The sequence below is a fragment of the Lutjanus erythropterus genome, chromosome 9, assembly GCF_056507025.1.
Source record: "Lutjanus erythropterus isolate fLutEry1 chromosome 9, fLutEry1.hap2, whole genome shotgun sequence".
Taxonomy (NCBI): domain Eukaryota; kingdom Metazoa; phylum Chordata; class Actinopteri; order Lutjaniformes; family Lutjanidae; genus Lutjanus; species Lutjanus erythropterus.
The window spans coordinates 24,621,686-24,647,301 of record NC_139325.1 but is presented as its reverse complement, the minus strand read 5'-3'; the positions used below and the strand labels follow the sequence as shown (position 1 = coordinate 24,647,301).

General features: G+C 39.2%; 1 protein-coding gene across 1 annotated transcript in view; it reads left to right on the top strand.

Annotated features, from left to right (window-relative positions):
• Positions 1-4,131: 4,131 nt before the first annotated feature.
• chrnb2 (cholinergic receptor, nicotinic, beta 2) overlaps positions 4,132-25,616 on the top strand; it is a 35,455-nt gene continuing 13,970 nt past the window's right edge. The window contains exons 1-3 of the mRNA XM_084726801.1: positions 4,132-4,499; positions 21,828-21,973; positions 25,114-25,158. Of these exons, the coding sequence (XP_084582927.1) occupies positions 4,442-4,499; positions 21,828-21,973; positions 25,114-25,158 (249 nt within the window). The 5' untranslated portion in view covers positions 4,132-4,441. The remainder of the gene's footprint in view (positions 4,500-21,827; positions 21,974-25,113; positions 25,159-25,616) is intronic.

Below are 25,616 nucleotides of genomic sequence, written 5' to 3'. Positions count from 1 at the left end.
AAAGAGATCCCAGAACCGTTCCACCTTCTGGCAGATGCTAAACAACAATCTACCTTATAAAAAGGTTTTCTAGAACCTTTTTATCTAGAATGCAGTCAGGGTTTTTTTAACGAGAACCTTTTTATATTCTAAGGGTTTTTATTTTGAGCATACTCAGTGGGTTCTACAGACAACTATTTTATATTATAGGACAAAGAATCCTTAACAAAAGAGTTCTACAGGGATTTCAGCAATCCTTGGAGGACTCTTCTTTTCAATACGAGTTGATGAAAGGGGTTCTGGGTAAACCCTCAGCCCTTCGGTGTATTGATTGTATGACACCTACTTGAATGGTCAGAGTGCAGGGTCAACTCAGTCTTATGGACTTATGGACTCTTCAGCGGGGAGATGCTGACTTCTGCGTGAGATTGAACCCAAGCTTTCCGGTTGAAGAGCCATCCCTATTCTTGGCCATCCTGCTCCCCAATGTGTCACAAATGGCAATGTTACACAACAACAGATACCACTAAGTATCACCCATCCCTCCATCCGTGTGATCTGTTGTGGTTAGTCCTCTGTGTTCTCTTAATTAAATCACAAAGTAGGTCAAAATAAACAAGAAGCCCGGGGTCCTGGACACATGATTCTTGTGCTGCTTGTCAGTCTGTTTTTGGGGATTCAGTAACCATCTCGTCTACAATGTTAAATGTTTGTTTGAGCTTTCTTGGCCTTATATATATATAATTGCTGCTCAGTGAAAACTGTGTATATCATTTTTACGTTTGAGATACTGAATGTATTCATTTATGGGCAGAGAAAATTATCCTGTTTTTGAAGATATTAAACCATTTAGGAACACAGTGGAACATCTGAAAACTGTATCCTCACATAACTGAAAACAGGGCTGTTGTTTATAGCACATAACACATTTTGGTGTTTTCACAAGACAGAGATGATATGCATAATTTCAGTTAATTTCATTTCAATAGGAACTTATAATCTATCATTGGTGGAAGAGTTCAGATCCTTTACTACTCGTCATGGAGCAAAATTATAGTGTTGTGTCACTATTATTTTGTTATACATTGTATTTACTGATTTAAAGGACCACTGTGTAAAACAGGGATGGGTGGATCAATTCTGCAGGATTAATACATCGATTCTCACAAGCCACTAATTTGGTATTGATTCTTTTGAAAAACTAATACAAACAGTGGGTGGCTGCATCTCTTCCAAGCATTTTCAGCACTTTTGTATGTTTGTCCCGATATTTTTATTTCGCTGGCCAGTGTCACATGGCTGGAAACCTATGAGACATGAGAACCGAGCCTCCAGTGCACACACTTCTACATAAAACTTGTGAGAGATGGCAGAAAGGAAATGTAGCGTGGTGTCGTGCTGCTGTTCACCTGTACTTAAAAATACTGCAAGATACACTACTTGTGACAAAGCGCAACACAGCTGATCTTGTTCTTTAACATAACTAAGTAGAAGTGTAAGCAAATATGCTACATCAAATTATTCTAAGGAAACATACATTAGGAGGTCCCCATGGGTATATTTTGTCATTTGTAAGGGGTCCTTTGTTAAGAAAAAAATGGGAATCTCAGATCTAAGCAATATTAAAATACAAAAATAAATTACAATCTTTGCCTCTGAAATGTAGTAAAGAAGGATAAAGTAAATGTAAGCACAAATGCTGCTCTTAACTACTATAAAATTGTGCATAATTTCTTATACTTTGCTTTACACTATTAATAAGTGTGTGAGTCATAGATCAGAAATGTTTGTTGTTTAATCAAAGTGTTGGCCAGATGTGACAGAACCACATCAGGAAGTAATTGCAGCCACCAGAAGACAGAATGACAGCCGGAGAGGAAGGGACAGAGGAAAGAAGAGAGAGGGAGAGCGTGAGGGGGTGTTAGGGGAAGACAAGCACTTGTGGGGGTCCCAGCTTTTAAATAATTCAGAGAGAGACTCACAGCACTCAGTGCAGAGGAGGAGCACTGTCAGGTCAGCTCATTCACTGCAGAGGAGAGGTAGAAAGGACTGTACAGAGAGAGGCAGAGAGGAAGAGTGGATAAAGATAGCATGAGAGAGGAAGACATTACAGTGGGAGAGGAGTTTGCCTGTGTGTGTGTGTGTGTGTGTGTGTGTATGCATTGTGTGCATTTATGCATGAGTGTGTGCTGTGTGCCAGCTGCGCATGTGTATTCTCTTTTTTGTGTGTTGGTGATGAAAATAGACAAAATGAAGGAGAAACAGGTCGTTTCCTCCTGGAGCTTTCTGGTTTCTCTTAGTCACCACGGCAACCGCCTCCTCCCTCCATCCCGCACTCCTGTTTACTTAGTTTACTCTTCCCCCATCCATCCCTCCCTGCCTCCCACGCTCTTTGACTCCCTTCCTCTCCCTCCTTCCTGCATTTTGAGTCCTGTACCCCTTTTTATTTGCTGCATTACCTCCCTCCGCCCCTCATCATCCAGATCAGTTGTTACAGTTCTCTCAGCATGACCCGCAGTGAGAGTGTTGCAGAATGAGCAGCAAGCTTCCATATGTTCATCCCAACTTATGTCTACCTGGCTAAACTCCACTTTCCTGTACCTGTCTGTTCTTTCTTTCCTCCCCATAGTCCTCCCCGGCTCCTGCGTGTTTGACTTTGTGGATGGGGATTAGAGGTTACTTCAGTGGCCTAAAGGGGAAGATAAAAATGGACATTTAATGAAAAATAAGCGACAGGAAGGGAAGAAAAGGAGAGAGGAAGAGATCAAATAGGAGAGAGGGAAGACATACCCCTCAAGCTTTTAGAGGGTGAAGATTATTCACAGAATAATGACTACATTAGACTTAGGCAGTCCTGTTAAGAAAGGTGGTGTGAGGTTATTTTAACAAGCAAAGACATAAAAAGTTGCAGACGTTTATACATAGATATGACATTTACAATTATACATGTCCAAATTTTTCTTTGATTATTATTATTGTGGTCTGTGTCTTGTCTCTTTCTATGAGTTTTGCCTGTTTTATGTGCTTTTGTACTGTATTTTTTTATGCAATGTTTTTGTCATATCATTGTTTTGTGCTTATGAATGCTTTTGAATACTATCCTGTAATTTTTTTTTTGCCATCAGCCTGCCAGAGACTGCAGATGAAAATTAGCCTGTATGGCAACATCTGGTACATTTACAGGATGGACTTACTGGGATATTTAAGATGTTTTGAGGTGGGGTTTATGAGGTACTTACCCCCCATCAGTGTGGGAAACCAAGCAGTCTAGAGCCTTTTCTGATGGAAAACTGCTGTTACATAAGCCTAATACCACTGTCTTTCAGACTCCTTTGGCATTCATTTTACCTCGCAGAACACAGGAGTTGCTGGTTTACTGCTACCTGGATTGGTTTGTTTGTTTGCATTATTTGTGTGACTTTGGTGAGTCCAAACAAACAAACTAATCAAGGCAGTGGTAGACCAGCAACTCCATCCATGGTTTAGCACCCTATAGCAAAATGATACTGTGGGGAGCCAGACTTTTCCTCCCGTGCTGAGAACTGTGGATATAGGTCTGGCTATGCGAGACTATTTCTCTCTGCTTCTCCCAACTGGGAGTGTGCAGACAGTCATCTACTGTAGGTAACAGACTGACTTTGGATAAGTACCTCATACAACCCCACTTAAATAATCAAAACTATCCATTTAATTGCTCATGTTAATGAATGAATATTGTCCCTTCTTAAATAAAATAAACAGAAACCTTTTTTAGAATATATTTTCTCTGTATTAAATGAAAAAGGGGAGATTAGTGCAGATGGTATCACATTTATATCCTCTATTTATTTCCTTGTGGCTGCTTAATGAAAAATAAATTTTAGGAGATGAAACACCACTGCTGCCACAACTATCTGGCCTGAGGCTAATATTAAAGATAAAGCAGATAAGAGATGAAAGATGCCATTAAGTTTGACAAGGTCGCTATAAAGTCACTATTAGCCCCACAAACACGCTGTACGTGCCTCACAGTGCTGAATATTGAATGGTGATGTGTGACTTTGTGCGGGGAAGACACTGGCATCGTTAGCCGAGCCTCTGAGGTATGCCACATCCTCCTCTCCCTCCCCTCCGCCCCCCCCCCCTCGCGCCCCGCCCCCGCCTCTCTCCAGGCAGCGCGTCGCATCGCTGAGCGGAGCGGAGCGGCGTTCAGCTGCACGGACAGCCAGCACCGCACCGCACCGCACCGCACGACCCAGCGCACTGCTCACCTGGCCCCGCAGAGGTATCGATATTTCTCCCCCCTTTTTTTTTCGGGCGAAGAAGAACCGACGGAGAGCCCTGACGTCAGCATGCCAGGTAGAGACTGAAGGGAGGTTTGGGTCGTGAGGAGGAGGAGGAGGAGGGGTGTAACACTGCGGGTGTGCTCGGGGTGGCCTCTCCATCGCGGTGAACACCTTTCGGGCTCGGAGACGCACGCAAGATGATGGACGGCTGGCGGCCGCGGCTGCTGCTGCTGGCTCTCCTCGCCATTGCGGGAGGTGAGTAACCTGTCCGTCTGGTGATAATAATGATGGCTCCATCGACGCTTCGTCACCTTTATTTATAGGAGCGAGAGCGCCGTGCGTTCGAGCATTCAGGGGCTCTGAAGAGCAGTCTTCAAAGTAATGAGGGAGTGGGAAAACAAAAGGAGTGGTTAGATGCTGCCGAGGAGAGGCAGAGGTAGAGAAAATGACTCTTTCATTGCTGTGTCACCATCTTTCTCATAACAGCAACGAGCACGACGGAATGATGGAGTGGAGAAATATTGCCCACTCCATGTATCACATGCGCACAATGTAGAAACACTATCAGATATGGCTGGGATGATTTTAACATTATCCATCCAAATATATAGGGGTTTGCTTTGACTCAGTAGAGTGCGTTTAGAGGCCTACTTTACAAAGTAACACCATGTGGTAATGTCTCACAATGATAACAATGTATGGACTTGGCGATAGTGCTGAATCTATTTGGGGGTTTAGTCCGGGGCAAATCACACTTTTGTAACAAATTAAAAAGAATATGGCTCTTTTTGAAAACATGTGCAGCATTTTAAAGCATTTAAATGTAGGAGACACTGTTTTTTGCTGCTAGTTGTATGACATTCATGTTATTGTATGGGCTTACTAGTGAGCCTCATGTTGTATCTATTTTGGGGTTTAGTTTGCTGTAAATCACACTTTTGCAACAAATTAAATAGAATGCGACACATTTTAAAGAACTTATAGTATTTATAGCACTGAAATGTCGCTCAAACACTGTTTCTGTTGTCAATTCAATGACCATTAGTTAGAAGCGTGATATAGCAATGCCACTACAGATACGGGATCTTTTTTGTGGGCTGATACTGATACCGATACTAGGTGCTGAAGATTTCTGATATCTTCATGTAAGCCGATATTCTTTAATCAGAATATTATATTCAAAATATAGAACAAAGAATAAATAAAAAAAACATTTTTTGAAATTATCCCTCAAAAGGGCTGAACATATCTGAGAACGGTATGGAGGCAGGTATGGTGAACTTTCACTTTTTAATATTTTTAATAACTGTAAATAATTATACATGAAAAAATAAGTAGGAATAATTATACATAAGAAACACGTGTGTATACCAAACCTGTCTTAAGTTAAAGTATCAAACATACACAGTAGAGCCCGACCGATACTGGACTTTTGGAGGCAATGCCGATACCAAGATAGGTGATATCAGGGAGTAAAAAAAATTCTGATATAGAATTTTCAACCAATATTCCTTATACAAAATAAAATATAAAGGCTGTTTAACAGTTTAAGGACATCAAAACAAAACAGATGGGAAAAAAATTAATAAAGACTGATATAGATCTGATATAGCTCTAATAATTGGGCTCTAATACACAGAATGCTACCTAACCTGACAAATAAAAACAATCTGCATTATGTTCTGAAAAAAAAGTTCATAGAGGTGCATATCAGACATATACATCAATACTATTATAGACTGATACAGCTGTGATAGGCCGTGATAATATCGGTCAACTGATACATCTGTTTCTAGAAATAACACACACAGCAGGTGTAGAAGTCTTTGTCAGTGAGCATGCAATCTACAAAACATGAACCTACCTTTAAAGGAAAAACTCAGAGCCATTGTGTTATTCATGTCTCTCTTATACATATATATATACATGAGAGAAAGTGGGGGAGAAATTAAGTTATTTATCACTAGGGCCTGAACGATACTGGATTTTTGAGGCAGATGCTGATCACAGTATTAGGGAATAAAAATTCTGATATCAATGGCCAAAAGTCTCAAAAGTGGTTAACACTTATGACAAAGGTATGTGATGGAGGCAGGATATTTTACAGTTTAACAGTAAATTTTATTGTCAGTGTTATATCAGGGCACGGAAACTGTGAACATTCACTGGTATTTTTTAATAATTATAAATAACTATAAATAAAATACCAAAATAGAGCAAAATATATGTATATATCAAATTTGAATTAAGAAAAAGTATCAAATATACAAAGAAAGCGGCGTAAAAAGCTAACAAATACAAATGTTTTCAGTTAGATGCATACTGGACAACATATATGCTAGATATATAGAGTGATATAGCTGTGGCCAATATTGAGCTGATAGTATCGATCAACCAGTATATAGGTTGGGCTCTAGAAATAACACACACAGCAGGTAGACATGTTTGTCAGTGAGCATACAATCTGCAAAACATTAACCTGCCTTTAAATAAAAACTCAGCCATTCTGCTTCCCTTTCTTTCTTAATATACATTAGAGAGAGAGAGGAGGGAAGAAATGATGTTATCACCCACCTTTCTCTCTGACTCTCTCCCTCTGTCTCTCATTAACACTGAGGTCTTGCGTTGAGTGGGCAGGTTAATGAGAGGCACGCCGAGCTAAAACAACTTCTACATCCTGTCATCAGAGGACAAATGATGTGTCATCCAGCAGTACGGGGAAAAACCTTCTGCCTCTGTGTAGCAGCATGGACAGATAAATGCTCTTTTCTGTCTCAATGGAGGACATGCATTCAGTAAATGAACCTTATTTATTACACTGCTGCTGCTGTAGTAGTAGTGCAATCGGCACAAATGAGGTATGTGTTAAGTGTAAAGCTATTAGGGTGTTTGGACATATTTTACCTCCCTAAGTTGGCTCTAATTTGGTGTTAATTTCTGCTCAGCGAGGGTTTGCCCCCAGGCAGCGCGGAGAAAAACACATCAGCTGATTGGTAGAATTACAGCTGCCTTAATATTTGCAGCCAATCCATAGTAGTGACAGGACAGGGGCCAGCTCAGTGCCTCGAAGCAAAAAGACTGTTTGTCACTGCCTGTGCAGCAGCACACACATAACCACACACCCTAACACACCTCTCACACATACACACACATGCCTGGCCATCTGCCTCGTATTGACTAACTGTTCATCATCACCCATGGCGACAACATGCTCCTGCTTTTTCTCTCTGTCACACACACACTCTTACTCTTTATGTCACAAACACACACACACACACACACACACACATTATCACCATACATCCAGAAACAATCACAAGGACGTACAGTAACAGTTCAAACGCTTTGACCTCCATTAACCTGCCATTTATCATTTCAAGCACCGGCTCCAGGAACACACACACACACACACACACACACACACACACACACACACACACACACACACACACACAAAGCACGTTAAGGCTTCATTATCAGTTAGAATGATAATTTTTGCATTTCAATTTTTCTTTTCACTGAAAATAATAACTTAAAGGTGGGTGAAATTTGTTGGGGAATTTAACAAACAAAATATACACTACTTCATTATAATGCTGTTCGTCTTTACCGCAAAAGCAGCTTCTGTGATTTGGATTATCGCACTTTGCCATATTGCAATTTCGATAATGTTTCAATTCATTGTGCAACCCTGCTTTTATTTATGTGGCACTTTTAAAAAACAGTTTTTTTTACAGATATAAGAACATAATACATATATAATAAATAATATATTTTCAAGCGTCATCCTCAAATTTAGTTCAAGGCACTAACATCGACACATGAACGCAGCAGACTCCTGTGATATTTGAATGGTAGACTCCAATTAACGTTTGATTTTTAAATTAGAAAAATGCAGATAAAATAAGACAATAAATTCTCCCAAGAGTTAGGGCTCTGCAACATATCAATATTATGTTGATATTGTGATATGAGACTAGATTTTGCCTTAGATTTTTGATATTGTTTAGTCATGATATGCCATAAGTGTTGTCTTTTTTTAGTTTTAAAGACAGACATGAGAGTTTTAAGATGTTACAGTTAAGAAGCATGTGATTTCATGAACATGCCAATCTGTTCTAGCTGTTCTATTATTTCTCTTTATACCATACCATACCTGGGTGCATACTCTTTTCTGATCATTACCCAGCTTGTAACCATAGCAACATTAAAGAGCACAGCTGTCAAAGCTCATTCGTTATCAACTATGGCAAATTAGCTGAGTTAGCAACTTGACAAACTAATGACCAGGAAGGAAAACACACCAGTGGCTGATTTGCATGTTTCTTTCAGTCTGTTTGGAGAATACAACAATTTTATAGAATGGGACGCAGGCGAGGAGGGAACAATGGAGAAGAGGAGGAATAAAACAACTGAAGGAACTGACAACAAGGAACTGACTCCCGAAGAGCCTAAAATAATAGAGGGAGCGAAGAATGAAATTAAAATGAAAAAGGCAACAAAATGGGCGGTTAATATACTGAAAGACTTTTCAAATCAAAAACAAAAGAACACAGATTTGGAAATGGAGAATTATTCCTTGTCATGACAACCGTAAGCTCTTGATTCATACGTTTTGATTCTGAGTGCAAAACTTTGACCAAAAATGCTTTTCTTTCATATTGTTGGCAAATGATCATGGTGCAAGTGAGATAATCAACTTATAGGTGTGTGTTAGGCGACACACCACCCAACATGAAGTGATTTACTCGTTGATTATTATGTTATTTACCCACATACATATCTATATTACTGATGATTATTTCTCAAGAATCTCATTGTGTTAACATTCTTTGAAAACACAAATAGTCATCCATATAGTATTCCACATTATTGAGGTATTTGATCAAAAACATACTGATATTTAACTTTGCATCATATTCTATAAGATCAGCAGTATTTTAGAATTTACAGTTAATTAAAGTTCTATATTGATATATATATTTCATATATGGTGGCATACCCTATAAATATTGTGAAATAAGTTATAAGCCATATTGTATTGTTTCATGATTAATCAATTCATTGTTTAGTCTATAAAATATCAAAAAATTGTAATAAAATGCTCATCACAATTTCCCAGAGCCCAAACTAATGCCTTTAAATTGCTTTCTTTTGTCCAACCAGCAATCCAAAATGCAAAGACTCTTAATTTACTATCATAAATGACAAAGAAAAGCAGCAAATCCTTACATTTAAGAAACTGTAATCTGGGGCGCTCTTGTAGCTCAGTTGGTAGAGTGCGCGCCCCGTGTACTGAGGCTGTCAGCTCCGTACAGCAGCCGCTGGTTTCACTCCCACCTGCGGCCCATTTACTGTGTTTCACCCCCACCCTCTCCCTCTACCCTCTTTGCTCTGATATCCTCAGCTGTCCCTATAAAATAAAGGGAAAAATGGAGTAAAATGTAGGTTAGTACGATAACTGACTCAGAAAATATCAGTGTAAGGTTTTACACAATTATTATCTGCCTGTTATTAGTTACAGTGACTCTTAAAGGAATGAAACAGTCGGGTTTTTTGGTTGAACAAACTTTTATTATAATTACATGAAAAATTATTCCCTGATAGACATGAAACTTGAATCCATCTTTTTTAATGGACTAGGATGAATACAGAATACATATTAAATACTGTAGGTAAGCAAATGTAAGTGGTATAATAACCATAATTTTCAAACCAGGGTATACCATGAAACAGGTGAACCACTACAAGAGTTATTATGATACATATTGGACAAAATAAAATAATGTCAGAAAATATCAGTAGAAATAATGGAACGATAATAGAGAACTACAGATAGGAGTAAATAATAGAATATCAGATGTGACAAGACTGTGCCTTGTTTATGAAACTGCTCTAAACTTGCATAATATTCGTCTCCGCGGGCGATCAGTTCTGTTGGTTGATCCTTCCTGAGTTCAAACAGAGGTATGTGAGTGCAACTAACAGAGAAAATGCTACCAACATGAAATATCACTTTAAGGAGCTTCATAAGCAGTGGAGTACTAATGAGTCATCTTCCCTTAAGGGAAGAAAATCTGATTAGCATCATCCTCAGAGACTATAAACTCAATCCACACACAAACACACACAAAATACACGTTTGAAGAAACGCTCACAGTGGTGCATGCTCACATGGCCACGCACACACCTGGAGCATCAGCTTATCATAACACATTTTAGAGATTCCCCACAAAGAGGCAACACAACACATAACATTTACTGAGAAAGACAACATGTGCACAGACTGAGATATTTTCTTACACAGTGAAGTGATAGAAAAGAAAATTTTCCAATGTCAGAGCAAATATTGGTGGTGAGAAGGGCTGCAACTAGTGATTATTTTCATTATTGCTTAATCTGTTGATTATGTTCTTGATTAATTGATTAGTTGTTTGGTCCATAAAATGCAGGAATATGGTGAAAAATATTGATCAGTGTTTCCCAGAGCCCAAGATGACACGCTCAGTATCTTAGAGTGGTTATTTATTTGAATGTTAGTCTAGTCTGCACAGGGCTACAGGCCTTTAAAAAAAATAAAATGTCTTGAATTCACACTAATAAAAGGCCTAAAAAGGTCTTAAATACTCTTAAATTCTGCAAGAGTTCAATTTGAATGCCTCGGTTATCCTGGTACAGTCTTTTAGATTTTTGCTAATAAACATATTTGGACAAATGTTTTTTTAACTTAACCAGTTACTGTCATTTTGTCTTAATTATAATTTTGAACCAACAATATATATATTTACTTTGAAAAATATGCCTTGTTTTGACATTTGATGTTTAGTTTCATTGCAAAATTCTGCCTTAAATTTAGATAAAAGGTGACATTAAAAGGTCTTACATTTACCTTACTGATAAATGAAGACAGAGTTTTGTTAAAATTAGAATGAATGGCTCCGACCGTGGCTCTGAAATATCAGTAGTCTAACAGTTCTGAGTATAAATAAATCTGTGGCGCTGTCTGTGGTGCTGAAGTGGCAGACAGATTTGTAGTTGTATCTTTTTCTTTCAGTCTCCACCTTTTCTGTCAGTTTCATCTTGGATCTATAATATTCTCTATATTATACAGCTGTAGCTATAGTTGGTTCACTAGTTGCAGGTGAATGAAACAAAGCAGTTGCATCCCCCCTGTTAAAAAATAACAAATTGACTACTGCATAAAGGACCAAAGCACCCAGAAAATATTAACATTTGAGAAAATTTGGACTTTTATTCTTAAAAAATGACTTAAAACAATGAATCAGTTACTAAAATAGTTGGAGCATTAATTTAATAGTTGACAATTAATCGACTAATTACTGTAGCTCTAGTGTTGATGGAATAAGGAGAAAAATTATAACTTTATACCTCCTGATGTACAATAACACTTTCTTTCTAGTGATTTGAAAATGAAATGAATGAGAAAATAAAATGCCTTTTGTATCTTCTTAATTATTAATGATTATTAAACTAATCGATTCTTAATGTTTTCAACTATAAGTTAAGAAAAAAACTTGCACAAAATTTGAAATGCTATTACTCACATAAGACTTGAACAGACACAGACACACAAATATGCACCACAGGAGTCTCACAGTCGGTGGCTGTGCAAGGACGCTCAAGGACATTTCAGCACCTGTCTCAGACAGTGCCGTGAGGATGTGGCCGTCCTGTTGTGTGAGGAGGATGTCTCTTGTCATTTCCCCTGCAGGCCATGCATAATAAACAGGTCTGTGGTGCTGAGTTGACCTGAAACAGGGGGTTACTGGATATGGAGCACAGTGTGTGTGCGACTGCCTCGTCGGCCAAGGACGTAAAGTTGTGCTTGGATTACTTTTACAGCAGCAGCGTCTTAAAACAGACGTGTTTGACGCACGGCCAAGTCATCCTCTTTGCATGTGTGGCCGTGTGAGTCGATACAGGCACCATAATCTTTGTCCTCAGCTCCATGAATGCATTTAGTGAATATCAACTAACCATTTCCTTAGCAGTGCTACAGTCTAGAAAGTTCTGCTCAGTCAGTTTAGCCTGTCATCACTTTTCTGCTGCGCTGTTCCAGCCCACTGATCTCTGCGGCATCTCAACCTGCACATTACAACAGCCCGTCTATTGTCTCCCTCTCTGTCTCACTCTGTCACTTTCTGTCTTCATCTCTCGCTCTCATTTTGCTCTTTCTCTATCTCTTTGGACCGACTCCCAACACACAGTGGCAGCAACAGGATCAGATCGGCGGATAGGGGGCTGCATCTGCGATTAGAAATGCACAGCAGTCACACAACAGAGGTCTGCGCTTGTATGTGAGAACGTGTGTGATTCCGTGTGTAAAACTGTGTGCTCTCATGTGTGATTTGTGCACGATCGTGTGTGTGTGTGCGTGTGTGTGAGTCAGTGTGTTTGTGTGAATGAATGTGCAGCAGCAGTAGTAGCAGCGCACAGCAGTGTGTGGCCCTGGAGATTAGAGGGAAGCAGAGGGAGAGCACAGAGGTTTAATAGAAACTTAAGCAGTGGAGAAGAAGAAGATAAGAGTTTGGAAAGTTAAGAGTTTTACTAAGAATATTCTTTAAAAAAAGGAAAAAGGTTGGCTTACATTGAGACAAGGCTGATGCAAGTGTATGTACTGTAGAAGTGTGCTCAAGATAACACTTTATCTGTGAGAGATAAAGCTGTTATCTTGTAGTCTGTAATCTTACATCTAAATGCACACTGGCCTGGAAAAAGTGCAATAAAACCAGAGAAAAATATGCTTATCAACAGCAAAAAAAATACGTGTTTGTTATGATTTTGATCAGCACTTCTGCAAGATAAGACACAAGCCAAAATGTGGTCTAGATACATGTGTTTCTGTCAGACAAGCAGCCTCCTATCTCTTCATGTGCACATTATTCTCAGGGAGCAGCAGCCTTCGACCCGGTGATAACACGGCCTCGGGATTTATGGGTGTCCAAATAATAGCTCAAATAATGGCTGTTATGAGAGGCATTATGCAGTTCAAATGATGTATTTTATTGCAATCCCTGAAATATGCACCGCCATAGTAAGAAAGCCATACCGTCTTTGATCCAACAGCTGAACTCCTCTGGCTGTAAATAATACAAATAAACCACACTATACGTCCCCAGTATGAGGATTTCTGGACATTTTAAACCAGAGCTCCTGATGGAGTAGATTTATCAGTAGTCTAACACACTTTATCATGATCTCCTTAAATTTCCCCAGTTGTTATACGATGTTTGAATATATATTCAAAATATTAACATGTCATTTTTTGACTGCACTGAACAAATATTTTAGTATCTTTACCATCACTGGAAATGTTCAGATGTTGACAAGAATTAGAAAAAGAGCTTTGCAGGTTCAAGCTATAAATGTAAAGTAGTACATTTTTTATTTCTGTGGTTGGATCAATGCTTGGCCCCACATTGTGCAGTTATGATAATGGGCCTGGCAAAAGTGTCTCTGGAGTTTTGGAGGTTAAGACCTGTTTTTAACAATAAACTATGATGATACATTATTGCTAAAAGACTGCGAAGATATCTAAGATGTGTTCTCAACAAATGAAGCAGTTACAGCACTGATCAGACTACTTTCTGTTTTACTCAGAACTTTCATTTAATTAGTTAATCTTTCATCATTGTTTTTGCATATGTCTTAATGTTTATCAGAGCTGTGATTAATGGTGATTTAATTAATTTCTCAGTGGATTACTCTGTCACTTAATCAACTGGTCTGCATAAAACGTCATAAAACTAGAGATAGATTGATATTTGCTAACACCAGTGCCATAACAATTTATAAGTTGGCTTTTCTGGGTTTTTTTTCTATTTCTAGATTTAAATGTCTCCAAACTCAGGACATGAACTGTTACAACCTCGCTGCAGACCGTCTCATGTTACATGATAGCAGTTTCTAGTGCAAGCTCTGCCTGTAAATTTGGTAGACCAAAAAAAAAAACTAAATAACATTGCATTATTACATATTTACAGTATAATTCATAAAATTTACTAAGGAATTAGAATCAGTGCGTGGTTTGGTGATGTCAGTCCGATAAATGAATCACATCAGTGTCGGCACTTGATACCGATACTGGATCGGATCAGTTCCTAACTCTACAGTTTGAAAAATGCCAGAAATTCCCAGACATCAAGGCGACTTCATCAGATATCTTGTCATATCCAGCCAACAGCCCAAAACTAAAAGACATTCATTTTACAATAATGTACAACAGACAGAAGCAGCAAATCTTCACATTTGAAAAGTTGGATCAAGTGACTATGAATTTTTGGTCGACCCATAATGTTTGTCTAAAAATTCATTTTATTTGTGACATCAAGCTTTAGGCTAAGAAGACAGTCTGGGGAAATTTACAAATGTTTCCTTTAAATCGGAACTTGCTATAAACATTTAATTTATATTTCAGTGTATTGATCTTGCCAACCTTAAATCTCGTCATGATACCAGGATTCAAAACTTCTATACCTCTTTCGATACCACGGCTAAAAGACAAAATCTCCCAAGGCACATGAATAGTGAGCACTTAGATCATAATTTCAATAGTTTTGGTACTTTTGATGCTATGATTAATGGATATTGTATTGTTTTAAACATAATTTGAAAATGTATTGCTTTTAGCAACCTTGGTCTGTAATATTTTCTCTTTTGTGTATGTATTACAATTGTATCTTGTTAATTTGCGTGCATCTTTTTTATCTTTGTATTTAATTTCTGTAAATTGAATATATTAGTATTAGTAACAGCATTTTTATTACAGCGTTGATCACAAGAACACAGTTAAGTGTACTGAAGTAGATGCAGACCTAAAGTTTGTTAGTGGCATTGAGTAAAAGTGTTTTTTTTTTCATCATTATTAGTGATCAAAATTGCACAAACTCAACAGGCGACGCTTTTCTTGGCTGTGGAGTTCGCTGAATTTGGCGACATTAAAGCTTCCGCCCTCAGTTAGTCCACAAAGGGATGGCTTTGTTTTTGAAGTGCTGTGTGATATTGCGGCTGAATGGAGGATCAATATTAATATCTCAGTTCTATGGGCACTACAGAGCCAATTGGGTGTTGCCAGTAGATCAATGGATCTCTCCATTATTGATTTAAGAATATTTCAGCATAAAAGGTCCCAGCTGCAGCCAAAAAGCCTCTTTGGCAGAGTGTGGAGGAGGAGGGAGGAGGAGAAGAGCGGAGAGCGACCCCTCGTTTCCCTCCAACCTTTTCTCATTTGAGTGAGCTGTATAAATAGAGATCATCACTGTAATAGTCTTAGCGGGATAATTCAATTTAGCTCTCGCTTCGCCCTCATTTTCTCCACATTTGTCTTTGCAGCGTGTGTGGACTCTGGCCTCTAAGTAGCTCTGTATACTTCAAACACACGCTGTAAAATGCAGTGATTGATGATTTTATAGATCAAGTAACAGCTGTATACAGTGAAAAATCATGAGTGTGGCCTTCATCACACACAATCTTTTGAGATTGTCATGTTAAGATCAAGGGATGTTTAAAAGAAAGAGAAACAAATATAGTTGTGATGCAATGAAACGCTGAACATGGCTACCATCTCGTCTGCTCCTGTGCTGTGTCACTGAGGTGTGTGTGTGTGTGTGTGTGTGTGTGTGTGTGTGTGTGTGTGTGTGTGTGTGTGTGTTTGCGTGTGCATGGCGGTGTGTAACTTCCTCCAGCTCCAGACTCTAATGGGGGGAGCCCTGCTGAAATATTCATAGTGTCACATTAAGTTTGCAATATTTGCACTGGAAAACAACATGAATACAACCTGAGCTACCAGCAACATTACAACCACTCAGCTCGGCCTTTAGCATGACAGAACGTCGTATGTGGAGACGGGGAGGAAGAGAGAGATCAGTCTTTGTTTAGAAGCGTTAGTAAGTGCTGAGGACGAGCAGCCGGGTTAACGTGTTTGTGCAGTGATCAGGCTGCAGTGAGTGCACGGATATTTTTTGCAGGGCAGAGATAAGGAAAACCAGAATAGACTCTCTGTTTGGGCCTCTAATTTGTCTCAGTGCCGTAAAATATTAGTCTAGACTTTCATCCTGAGCCCATGCATGCAAATATTTTAGTGAAACTAAAAATAAGTTGAAGATACAAAGACTCAGAGAGAAGCCAAGACTGCACAGTGCTCTAAATTTGTAATTTTAATGTGTAGGATTTTCTGCATTTCGATTCAGATTTGTGTCAACATACATGTAATGGGAGGCATATGCCAGGCATATTTTTATTTTAGTGGGCGCGGTAGTTATGGGAAAATATTTAAACTGTTCAAACAGCCTATGTCCCAATCCTGTTGTGAGCTGCTGACAGACCCACATAAACAAACCTGTCCCTTGGCCTATTTAAATTAGTTGTCAACCTTTTGCATCATTTTAACATCAAAGGAAGGACTAGGCAAAGGATGACAAAGACGATAATATATACATTTTCTAATGGTTCTACACAATACTTCTTTTGTGTCTAACCAGCCAAGTCTGTTTGGCCTTGGACATTGATTTGGCTCCTTGTAAAGTTGATCTTAGTCATCCTCAGTGGTCTTTGACTAAGGAGCTTTTCAGTACAGCCCACTAAATAATGCAGCTGATGATGATGATGCTGCTGCTGACGGTGATACTTTATTGTCAGAACAACTTTGACGTTTTTCTTGCATCAGAGCAGCTGCAACATCTCGGACAAAACTTTAAGGCGAAATATGTAACAGTTGTGCCTCCTAAAATGAGTCCTGCAGTCCAAATGGTAAGTTTAAGCCATAGACGGTGTATTAAATAGTTTAGTAGAATTGTTTCCCCCCCACCACCTCCTCCTCAGACTCGAGTCAGTTCAGACAGGCTGCAGGGGCAGAAGGCGAGTGCTACATTATGATTTGATGATAACAAACAACAATGGGTCCTATGTTGGTGGTCAGCTGTTTATAACCATCAGTTGTCTGTAAGTCTCGCATAACCAGACCTCTCTCCACAGTGCTCTGCTATAGAGGAAAAAGCACTATGCCTTGTTTGCATTTCTTTAATCCAATCACAAATGTCTTGGGTGGCGGTAAGCCCAAGAAGCAGTGACAGTACTGCTGCAAAATTGTTGTTGTAGAACATTTGCATGTCGGGAAGTGAGCTCTGTCAACAGAATGACTACATCACTGCAGAAGAAGAGTTAACAGTAGGGATGCACCGATCGACTGGCCAGAGACCGGAACCGGATGGTTTGCAGCATGACCGGCCGGTCAGTGTCACATATGTGATTCTGTGCCCGTCATTGTAACACACGTGTTCTGCACGATGATCACGTCATGCGCACAACGGACAAACTGACCGTGATATCACACCCACCACAGCACTGGTCACAGCTACACACACTCAGACACATGCTTGCATGAAGTTGGTGTCAGCGAAGAACAGGATAGAGAGAAGACAGACGAGACGAGACAGAGCAGCCAGCAGCATCCCAGGTGGAAATTTGCCATTTTTAGCAAATAGGTTGCAGCTTGGAGGTTGTTCTTGTTTCCTGGGGACTTTGACAACTTAGTTAGAAGACACTGCGATGCTGCTTGGAGGAAGCGACCAATGGCAGACTTAACCCACAGTATGTATGCGGTGAGACAGATGTCAATGTAAACCTGAAAACGAAAGCCCATTACTCTGACAATACACACTCTGGAGTTTGAGTTCAGTGACTGCATGTCTCGCTGCCTGCCAGATTTAGTTTTAGGATTGACTGGTGTACAAAAAAGTTCTTCAGTCGAACCTTATTACATCTCAGAACCCTATACCTCCAGTTTGATAGTAACAACCAGTATTTACTCTTCAGGGCATGATTGGGAACATAAACATTGTTGTCCAGCCTTAATGAAACTTTAGTTGATACTAGATTTGAAATATTTTATATATGAAGTGAATCAGCTCTCACCATAAAAGGTTAAAAGGTTAAAAGGTTTGGTTGAGGTGCTGGGATCTGTTCTTACGTTAAAAATCTTCTTTTTCATACATTTGAAGGACCAGTGTGTAGGATTTAGTGGCATTTAGGGGAGCTTCTAGATTGCAAATACCTAGTCTCATGCTTCCCTTCCAAGCATGTATCGCGATACAGGGGTTACTATTCAGTGTTTTGCATATATTGCAATACTGTAAGCAAGCTTATATGCTGCTATTTTTTTAAGTCTAATTTTAGAAAAACTGTTATAAAGCACTCTAAATTCATAAAACTAGTTTTCTTTTTTATGCAATCAGAACAGTGAAGAATAAGAACACTGGGATTCAAACATAAAACATAACGCCATGAATCTTTGCATGTATCAAAATATCACGATACATTTTTCTTTAGAAACAACAAAACCACTATTGTGATACTCAAGTGTATCAATATTTTATTACATCCCTACTGTTGTGGTGCAACGTGGGAGGACCTGCACCCTCTGTAGATATAAACATCTCATTCATAAATTAATATAAATGTAATATAAAGCATACATTTTCTCAAATTGTATTTAAGAAGAACAACTGAATCGTTTTAGCTATTTGGCAATACTTTTAAGTTGTCATCTTGTCAGTTTGATGATGAAACTAGCATTTACATTATGAGCGTGGCTGATGGAACAGTAGCCTTGTTTAAGTGAACTGTATTAGCTTTCTGTCTCATTCGACAGCGTTATTGCCTTGTGCTTCTGGGAATAATATACATTACTCATATGGCTCAGACACAGACAGTAATGCTTATTTCCCTCATGAATGTGTATACACAGAAAGACACACACACAGTTACATGTAAAAAGCAAACCGGCACTTGTGCACAATAAATAACCAGAATGCTACATGCATGTGCTGACAGGATGTGTATTGATGATGCAGGATTAGCGAGGGAAAGGGGCAATAAATGGACAGCGGCTGTCAGCGACGGGAAGATGGAGATAACGGGAAGGAGAGAGCGATGGAGACAGTCAGGGGAGCGAGAAGGAAATATGGGCCGGTTCGGATGATGGAGAGATGGAGAAAGTGTAAAAGAAAATGAAACGGAAGAGACGGGACGCAGGGAAAAAAAAAAGCAGGAGATTAAAAAAGGAGGGGGGAACGAGGAAGTGCATGTTTGGTTTACAGGGCTTGAATAGAGTCCTCATTGATCCAGAGACAGAGGCTATCATTCCTGCTCAGTGAGCACAGCGGCTACAGGGAACGAGGGAGGGGAAGAGGAGATCAGCGGAGAAATAGAGGGAGAGGACTTGAGTGTCAGAGAAGAGCTCAGAAACATTCAGAGGGGAAAACAGGAAAAATAACATCAGCTGAAAATATTTAGTTTTCTATTTTTAAATTTTATTTACATATTTTTACATCACTGATGCAACCTGACATTTGACATTCTAAGATGTACCAGTTCTTCCTTTTGATTGTGTTTACCTTTGTGTATCTATGTATATGTATGTATGTAAATACTTTTTTCTCTTTGTCATTTGTAGCTCATAGATTTGATTTTCCAATGAACTGATAGGGCTGCAATTAACTTTAAAATTTTATCTTCAATTAAAGCTATAATATGGAACATTTTCACATTAAATGTCTAAAACGTTAGAGGTATATTGTATGTATTTTTCAGTTGTGTACTTTCATTTCCTCATATTTTTTAAAAAATATTTAACCTCAGAGAAAACTGTAAGTAATTCAAATTCAACAGTTTTTACTAGCCGCTAGCTGCTAAAACTGCTGGTAAAACACGAGATACATCAGAGAGTGAGGAAGGAAGTCAGTGAACGTGACAAAATGTAATGTGAATAAAACTTTAATACATTACCTAATTACCTAATAATCTGAGTCAGATTTTAATCAGCATTGGTGATTGTTAAACAATGAAGACAACTCCCATGATCCAACGCTACTTCACAATGTCATCAAACTACTTCTTTTGTTGTAGTGTCAATGTGAGACCTCTAGCAGCGGAACTTACATATTGTGAATTTAATTGAATACTTAATCTGTTAATCAACTGATAATTTAATGTACGAAATGCTTGTTACAATTTGATGTCTTCTAAATGCTATATTTAATTTGCAATAGCGATGATTCCATTTGATTTGATGCAATTCGATTTGGTTCAATTCACTTCAGTTTAATTCATTTCAGTTTTTGTTTTAAACATTTTTACAGCTATGCTACTGCTAAACTATCGAGTTCTTACCTGCAAAAACCCAGCGGTAACTTTGTAGGTAAAGCGGCCTCATAGGTAACCCAATCCTAATGTGTGATCACTACTACAGTAAAAACAAACAAAAGTTCTGACTCTTCAAACGTTCATTTTCTAGATAGATCAGATATTACTATAAAAATATAAATTTCCCCAATATGTATTGTGCATACTTAATTCTGTTTTTTTTTTTTTATTCTTCTTGATTCTTTGCCATTTTTTTTTTAGATTATTTTTTGGGCTTTTGCCTTTATTTTGAATAGGGACAGCTGAAGATATGACAGGAAAGGGGATAGAGAGAGGGGGAATGACATGCAGCAAATGGGCCACAGGCAGGAATTGAACCAGCGAGCGCTGCAGAGGACCAACACTCTCAGTACATGGGGTGAACGCTCTACCTACTGGGCTATGGGAACACCCCCGATTCTTTGCCATTTATATTGTTTTTTCACCTACTGTTACAGTTTATGTTTTGTGTGGATGCTCTTGAATATGAAGAGGTTCATCGCATGGGGTTTTGTGTCTTAATCTTACCCACATCAGCTTTGACATGTTTGTTTTCCTGCACCGTTAATAGCCTCTAAAATACCAGGTTTAAATATGACAACATTGGTACCGAATTGTAGCAGTGAGCAGCCTGTGTTTATCTTCAGGGGGAATGTGTGAGGGAATTGTGAGAGGGAAAAGATGCAGCTCAGGAGCGAGCAGATGCCAGAGAGACAGGGACTAGCATAGGGGAGAGGAAGGAAGAAGGAGGTGCAGAACAGTTGTTTTTCTCCGTGCATCGTGTCTCTTTAGTGAAACGCCTCCCCTCCTGTGTGCGGTGTTGTGACAGCTCTGCCCAAACTCTCACAGATACGACTACAGTCTGCTACAGATGGAGGGATGGTGGACAGGAGGGAGGGACTGAGGGGGGGGAGAAGGGAGGGATGGAGTGAAAATAACCCAAAGCTACAAAAGACTGGCAGTTGGGGAGAAGTGCAACACAGCAGAGGAGAATAGATAGAGACAGAACAGAGGCACGAAGAGAGCGATAGAGACAGAAAGGATAGCGATAGAGACATTCAGACTGGTTGACTCATTCTTATGATGTCAGATCTTGTAAGAAGTGTGTATCGAGCCGTGCTGACGTGCTCCAGCCGGCAGTGATGAGTAATGCCATGGTTCAAAGGCGCTGCATTCACAGTACACATGGGATAGCCAGTACTCAATGCTAGCAGTGAGGGCAGTGGCCAAACGCTGAAACTCTGCAGCACTGATTTCCTGCTCACATCCGATATTATAAAAGTCTGGCCAAAAAAAAGTGCCAAGAGAGACACAGATGGCTGTGACGTTTTTTGTCTCATGATAGAGGCAGATGATGATGATGATAATGTGTTCTCATTACAGGCGGCCTCGGGGCAGACACAGAGGAGCGGTTGGTGGAGCATCTCCTAAACCCGGCCCACTACAACAAACTGATCCGTCCTGCGACTAATGGCTCTGAGCTGGTTACCGTGCAGCTGATGGTGTCGCTGGCTCAGCTCATCAGTGTGGTAAGTGTGCACATGTCCAGGCTTTATGTGTTTGAGTCTGTTTACTTTCACAGCGGGAGGATGATTCAATTTGATATTAATTACTTGTAGAGGCCGTGTTTCATGTGCAAACACTGCTTTAATGCTGACTAATGCTGCTCCTGTTGGAGACCGTCGTGACTCTGCAAAAATGATTTGTATTCAGGTCTCATAAGGCTGACAATGAAGTTGCCTAATAATGTAAATCCCAGGAAATCTCACGTCAGTCTGATTATCATTTGGTCCTTGGCCCAAGGCCCAGTCTGTTCACCATCTTTCATGGAAATATATTCAGAGCATTTTGAAAAATGTTTCTTGAGGACAAACATGCAGTGGTGGAAGAAGTTAAGTACAAGATCCTGCATTTAATAGCAAAAGCTAAGCAAAAATAAGTGTAGAAAATGCATAGATGTATAAAAGTTAAGTTTAAGCCAAAATTGGCTTTTGTTTTATTTATTTCTATTTTTTTTTATTTATATTTATTTATTTATTGAAATTCTCTTTTTATTGGTTATATCAAGGTCCATACAAATGATGTAAACGAGAAATAACTTAATCATAGAATATGAGACATTTTATTTGACATGTTAAAACATTTAAGATATAGATATGCCAACCAATTGGAACACTGAGAAAATAGATTAAAATAAAATAAATAGCTAAGTTATTGTTTCTGTAAAAAAAATATTGAAGTATGTCAGCAAATGTGTTCACCGATACCAACATATCCGTGATAGGACTGTATCAGCCAAATTATATATTGGTCGGGCTGTAGTTGTAACAGAAGGTAGTAAAACAGAATTCAAATAGATAACGCAGGAGCAAGTAAGGACCACCAAAGTAAACAAAAATACAAACATAAAATAATGTAGAAATGTAGGCAATCCAACTTTTCCATATTTTCAAGAGAAAAAGTGATTCTTTCCATCCAGAATTGATCAAAGGTAATGTCAATCCAGTTGTCAGTTGCAGGTATCACTAATTTTAAGACACTTTCTAGAGGATTTTCTGTCAGCTCTGCTCAGAATCCAAAACAAATGTCCAATATGAGAGGTAGCATTTTCTGATGGCAGGGCGCCCAACTAGTTTAAATGGAATTTCCCCTCTGAGTACTTTTTTGCAAAACTTCATGAACCTCCTGCCAGAAAGGAATTAATAATGAGCAAGACCAGAATATATAATAATGACCTGCCTCAGAGAAGCCACGCTGTCTCCAGCAGTTATGTGATTTGGTATAATAACTCTTTGGAACTGGAGTAATGAAGAACCTGATGAGTTTTTTCCAACAGGACTCCGTAAAGCTGAACTTTTCCATTCAGCTCACATAAATTCTTCCATGCCTTATCAATTATTCTTAAGTTTCCTTCCCTTTCTCAAAATTGTACTTAGTAACTTTCCACCACTGCAAACAAGTTCATTAATAAAGGTAAGGTCACTACTGCCTTGGAACAAAAAATTCTCCAGGGAAATATATGTGTAAATTAAAAGAGAAGTGTGTGATTTCCAGTGGCATCTAGCGTTCAAACCGTAGATTGCAACTAAGAGGATTTACCCCGACACCGCCCCTCTCTCACCAAGAGTACGGTGGCCGTCAGCGGACAAAATGGCGAGCGAAAGCTATCTCACAACAAACTACAATTATGTGTGTAGGATGAATTACCTGTCCAGCAGAAAACAGGCAACCTCGGCGTCACTGTGAAAACGTTTGTCCTCCATCAGCGATTTCCATCGTGTAAACTCTATGCCGATGTTGATTCGTGTTTTTGCCGTTTCCTGTCATGCTTGCGTTTACTTTCTTCGCGTCTCCGCTTCTTGGATGACGGGGATTCACTGCCCGCTGCTTTTTGTTCTGGTACAGTGTATGTATGATCCTCCATTTGTCAAAACTGTGCCAGTCAAGGTTCACAACGCTAAATGGTCTGCCAGCAATCACCCGCGTCTATCCTCCCCGTCTACTTCCGTGTTTACGCTGCGGCGTCTACGTAAGGTCGCCATGCGCTTCCCAAGACTCACTGTTAGTGCAGTTTGTCCGCTCTGCGCTGCCGTAGACGGCGCGGGATGATGATCTCCGTAAGTTGACCCGACCGTATATAATTATAAATAGCTATTTCTAAAGTAACGGGAACATATAGATTATGAGTTTACGTTGATTGATAATAATAAATAACATACTTATATATATCTCATTTACGTACTTAAATTCCTGTAATTATTACACACTGGTTCTTTAAAGGGCCATGCTACTGATTTTACTGTACACATGAAGCTTAGTTTACTTATATTGTTGAATACTATGCAGTAAGGGTGCTGCTAACAGGGTTTTTGGGGCTGATAACCAGTCACTGGAAGCGGTAACAACCAGTACAATCACTGATCACTGATCACAGGGTTGACTCTAACTATTCCTATATTAGGTATAAATACAAAACAACCTGATATTTATCACAGAGGTAGGTAGCTGGCCAAAGCAATCTACATTTCAGAGTTTATGAGGTGCACCTGAATGCACCTTGAAGTGTAAATTACATCAATACATGGTAGAGACTCCCAGCATACTGTTTTATTACATGACTATTTTGATGCAAACAGTGTGGTGTTGAGATTTACTCGCTAAACAGAAAGTCTACCCACATTTGGTACGTGGTGGGTGTTGATTTCAGACACTGCTGCTTCATCAGCTGATCAGCTACTCTGATCAGCCTGAATATTGGCTGATAATGATGGGTGGCCACTACATTGGAACACCCTTGTTTTCAGCCAAAAAGTTGCATCTGTTTTCTTTGGTTCTGGACAAAAGAAATTCAACCTGGATGTCATCAACGTTACTTCTATGAGAAGAATTTAATTTTTTCCAGAAAGCTTTACAAACTGGTGATGTGAAGTTTGAAAGATTTGGGCATTTGCCAAGCAGGGAGGGTCTCATGAAAGATGCTATGAAGTTGCATATTGCAAAGTTTAGGATTCACAGTTTTTGAAGCTCGACTCAGCCTATGGAGATGAAAAATCAGGATATCTCAGCTATGCTGCATCAGTTTTATGTAACTAAAACAATATCACACGCATAATGAATCACTCCTGTAACCACATTTTGTAATCATACTGTATGTTTTCTTTTTCTGCAGCATGAAAGAGAACAGGTGATGACCACCAATGTTTGGCTAACACAGGTGAGACTTCCCACTCTTTTCCTCATCGTAACATATTGTAGTGAACATTCTGCAACACAGAGAAAAAGAAATGAAGACAGAAATAGTATTACACCGTAGACCCAACAATTAATTAAATAATTGATTTTGGATGGTTTTACCTTCACTTTCACAGTTTCACAGCCAGGTCAGTGGAAATTAATCACATACTACAACGGACTTGGATGGTAGTGACAGATGTGACTAAGACAAACAAGGACACTGAATGATACTACACCGTACATTCTGATTTACATTATATAATCATGGGCCACAGTGTTGTTACACCAGTAGACTATAACATATGAGCAGCGAACCAAAGATGCATCCCTGTCTTCCATATGTTTCACTGGTTGTGGCCGTCAGAGTCTAATCTTCCCTCCACTCATGTGGAGCAGCAGCTCTGAGAACTGACATGACTGGTGAAGTGTCAGACGGCG